Source organism: Meles meles, chromosome 8 (genome assembly GCF_922984935.1).
Source record: "Meles meles chromosome 8, mMelMel3.1 paternal haplotype, whole genome shotgun sequence".
Classification (NCBI taxonomy): Eukaryota; Metazoa; Chordata; class Mammalia; order Carnivora; family Mustelidae; genus Meles; species Meles meles.
Genome location: NC_060073.1, coordinates 18252860 through 18257363, shown reverse-complemented (window position 1 = coordinate 18257363; position 4504 = coordinate 18252860). Strand labels below are relative to the sequence as shown.

General features: G+C 38.5%; 1 protein-coding gene across 1 annotated transcript; it reads right to left on the bottom strand.

The window, feature by feature from the left end:
* Positions 1 to 1024: 1024 nt before the first annotated feature.
* LOC123948662 (olfactory receptor 4C45-like) lies at positions 1025 to 1966 on the bottom strand. The gene has a single exon (XM_046015849.1). The coding sequence runs from the start codon at positions 1964 to 1966 to the stop codon at positions 1025 to 1027; it is 942 nt and encodes a 313-aa protein (XP_045871805.1).
* Between the last annotated feature and the right edge of the window lie 2538 nt (positions 1967 to 4504).

Below are 4504 nucleotides of genomic sequence, written 5' to 3'. Positions count from 1 at the left end.
CTTACATTAAAAGGTTAATTGATGCCAGAAAGAAGATGAGAAATCAAGCCTATTTGATCCAAAGCTCTTAATCTCTGACTTCAAAGCATCTGTTTCTGAATCTCTCCTAGCATTTCATTATGTACCTGTTATGAATTATTTTCTGTAATCCAGATCTGCGGTCATTGTTGTTCAGTTTGTGACACAGACTTGTTCCTACATTACTGGTAATTTCCCTTGTCCATGTCTAAAACACATCTTTAACATACAGTTATTTTCTGCCTTAAGTCTACGGACTTGATCACTTCTATCTCTTTTGCATCAGCAGTTCTGCCTCTAATATTTCCATACACAATCGCATACTACAGGAAATGGAGGTGATGTAATTTTTAGAAGTACCTTTGTGTGTAAATGTTCTTTTCTTGGGCTTATGGGAAGTAAAGAGCTTTTATTGCTGTGGTGCAGGAGCATCTATAAATATCTAAAATTTAGGAAGAGCAGAAAAAGTATATTTGGATGAAAGTACTTCTTGAAGACTCCCTGGTGTTCTATATGTTTTTGCATATATAGTTTTACTCTTTTGAAATAAAACTTCATTCTAGCTGTAGTGTGGGGTGTAAAGAGTGCTCAGAAATATTGCTGCTTCCTTGTTTCATACCCACAATCAGAGCAACATTATGACTTCTGTGGCCCCTTCTTATTTTGTCCTCATGAGCATCAGTCCTTCTCCTCCATTAAAAATATTAAAATTATATTTTATGACAGCATTGGTATAAAGATGACTATACTGAAAGTTGGATTTGCATTACATTCATTTTTTCCTCTTATTTTAAAAGAAATTAACCATTTCCAGGGCTCCTAGGATTATTGTGGGCTCTAGGCACCATGCCTACTTTGCCTTAATGGGTATATTGATCTTGCCCACAATACATATACTTCTGGAGAAAAGTGGTCCAGACAGGATAATTGACTGTCCCATGTTTAATCCACTAAGAAGGGGAATAAATTTCTCTAAATTTTCACTAGATATTTTCAAGTAATTACTCTAATATGAGGTTTCATTGCCACTAATTTTCATTATTTGCCCCCAGAGTTTCTTCATGACATTTTTCACTTCTGCATTTCTGAGGGTGTAGATTAAAGGGTTCAACATGGGAGTTACTATGGTGTAAAACACAGTCACAGCTTTGTCAGCCGGGAAGGAGGTCATGGGTCTCAGGTACAGGAATGAGCAAGGTACAAAGAATAAGATGACAACAGTGACATGAGAAACACAGGTAGACAGGGCTTTGCGACGCCCTTCAGAGCTTTTAGTCCTCAGGGAGCGCAGGATGACAATATAAGAAGCAACCAGCATAGAAAAAATGAGCAGACATAGTGACCCACTGTTGGCAGCAATCATGGGCCCCAAAGTGTGAGTGTCTGTACAGACTAGTTCCAGGAGAGGTATCAAATCACACATAAAATGGTCGATGGCATTGGGGCCACAGAATGGCAACTGGACCATGAACAATACCTGGATCCCTGCATGAATAAAGCCTAAAATCACAGCCATTCCCAGCAAGAAAGAACAGACAGGTTGGCTCATGATGGTCATGTAATGCAAGGGCCTACAGATGGCTACATAGCGGTCATAGGCCATGACAGCTAACAGGATGATTTCTGCTCCAGCAAAGAAATGTTCAGCAAAGAGCTGAGTCATGCAGCCATTGAAGGATATGGCGTTCTTGCCAGAGATCAAGTCAAAGATCATTTTGGGTGCTATGGAAGAAGAGTAGAAAGCATCTAAAATGGACAAGTAGGACAGAAAAAAGTACATGGGTGATCCCAGGGCTGGGCTGATGAATACAGTGACGGAGATGAGGACGTTACCTGCCAGTGTGATCAAGTAGGTAATTAAAAACACAGCAAATAAGAATTTCTGCAGTTCTGGATTCGGAGTCAGGCCCAGCAGAATGAATTCTGTTACATTGCTCGTCCTTCCCATGGAGTCACCTTGGGTCATGAGCCTATGGCCCATCTGGAAAGATCAGAGAATTTCTGAGTAGCATTTTGAATTCAACACTGAAATCTTCCACCACCTCTCCCATCACCTCCATCACCATCCATTCGACACGAAATCTTCCATCATGACTGAAGAGGTGTGACTAAAGAAGAAACCACACCTTTCACTTTCAACCACCTTGGAGATATTTGTAAAAAAGAATGGAAATACACTAAATTTCTCTTATTCATATAAATTGAATAGTGACAGTATGTTACAAGCGTGGGAAAATGGTGCCTGTGTGGCTCAGTCAGTGAAGTGTTTGCCTTTGGATCAGGACCTGATCCCAGGGTCCTGAGATTGAGTCTAGGTTCAGGCTCTCTGCTCGGGGGGAGTCTGCTTCTACCTCTGCTTCTCGGTCTGCTTCTGCCTCTGCTCCTCTGTCTGTTGTGCGTGCTGTCTCTATTCAATCAGTCAGTCTTTAAATAAAAAGAATACTGCTCCAGAATAGATCTATTATCCTAGTCACATTTTACAAATGGAATTAAATGAGTCATGAAGTTTCCTTGAATCTCCTATTGTTGAGACAGAAATGATATCTAAGATAATATCAGTTTTTCCTTTGACATAGTTTTATCAATTAAGATGAACTTGAAGACTTCATTGCTAATTAGTGGAAAAATTAAATATATACAAGAATTTATTCTTTTTTTGAATGATCTAGGCATGGATTTTCCATAGTGAGTCCTTGTTACAGATGATCATAAGACATTTTATTCCTTCTCCCCCTCTTTTTCTCCTTTCTCTATCCCTGCTAAGGAATATAACAACATATTTTTCCTCTAAAGTTTATGGACACAGAAGTCAGCATCATGGCCTTTCATCTTCAATAAAGGTGAGGATACTATCTTTTGTTTTTCAGAAAGCTATGTCTCTTTATATGTTTTTTCTCTATCCGTGGCTGCTGCTATAGGTGGGAACTAAGTGATTCATCATCCTTCATAGGTTTAGTCCACAAATTCTGACTTCAGTGTGGCAACATGGAAGCCATGGAAAGGGGAAAGAATTTCAAATAAACATGTAGAAACGTACTGAGGCAATCTACTTCTACATACATGTTAACCATGGTGTTAGATGAGTGACCTTAGTAGTTCTCAACAACATCTTGTGTGGCGGCATTACATATCACATTTTCTACTGCTACTTTAATGTCATTGTGTTCAAATTCATTTTTAGAGAAAAAGAATACCTTCATTCACAGCATCTAGCTACAAAAACGACTTATGAAAATAATTTGATAAATTAAGTTAATCTGCTTAAAATTTGTGGAAAAAGATTGGGTTATTACTGACCTGGATCTAGTTGGTCGTGGGTTCCCTGTTTTTGGATTGCACCCAGTCATGCTTTCTTCTCCTGAGGGCGTAGCCCCACAGCTGCAAATATACTCTGTCAACTAACAAGTGCATCACTGAAATTCTATCTCAGACAACTCTCCCAGTCCTGGTCATTTTAGTTTGGTTCCATTATTAGTCTGAACTTACCCAGAAATGAGTTTTTTTTTGTTAGGAAACTTCAATACTCTAGGATTTAGTGTCTACTCACTTTCACGGCTCCTATGAAAATATAGACACATCTTTAAAATACATATATTTTTCAGATATCAGAACTATATTTAATCCAAAGTAAAAATAATGGGAAAAAGGAAAAACCTTTAAAGTCAGACAAAGCTAGCATATGGAACTATAAAATATATAAGTGCATCAGATACACTTGATTGGGTATATATTTTTAAATCCTGCCAAATTTATGTTTTCCAAAGTCCATGAGCAGTGTAGAGAGAATTCTTTTTCATTCCTCCTTTTATCCTCTTAAGCTTGGGTGCAGTGTCTCCCATATGAATATTAAGCTTGTTCTTGTATATTCTGCCTCTGTCACTTAGTTAAATGTCCTGTAATTCTTTCTTCATAGACTCTAGACAAATATTTAAATAGACTTTGACAAAGTGCCTGCACTTTGGTAATGCATTGACCTCTCAAGTCCTCAGAGGATTAGTAATTGGTCCTGTTGGAGTCTTTGCTAGAAGCCTCAGCCACTGTCTTTCATTTGCTCCTACTTGGCACCCACAAACATCATTAGAGGCCAGTTTTAGAAGTGCAGTTGCATTTTGGTGAAATGTGTCTGTGGCTATAGTTTCGGATGAAATTTTGGTAAGAAAAGTAGGAAAGCATCCTGATAGGGCTTTGCTGTTCATTTGGACATTGTTGAGCCTGGCGCAGGATAGGGGGCAGTTTTAGGCACAGGTTCAGAGAATGGATTTCTCTCTGAAAACGTGTCTATTCTAAATATATAGTTGTCCTGAGAATGGAAATGCCAGGTTTCAAGGTTATGTGCCATATTACTCTGAGAGACTGACATTTTTATTAGTTGTAACAATGGAGACTCAGATGGCAGATTTATTAGCTAGGGAAAATTGGGTAATTTATGAGCCATAGATCCATCAACTTCTTCTGGTGTGTGTATCTCCATGACAGGTCCTCATGA

What these genes read in the sequence shown, in the direction of transcription:
- LOC123948662 (XM_046015849.1), bottom strand. Translation starts at nt 1,966, where the DNA reads ATGGGAAGGACGAGCAATGTAACAGAATTCATTCTGCTGGGCCTGACT.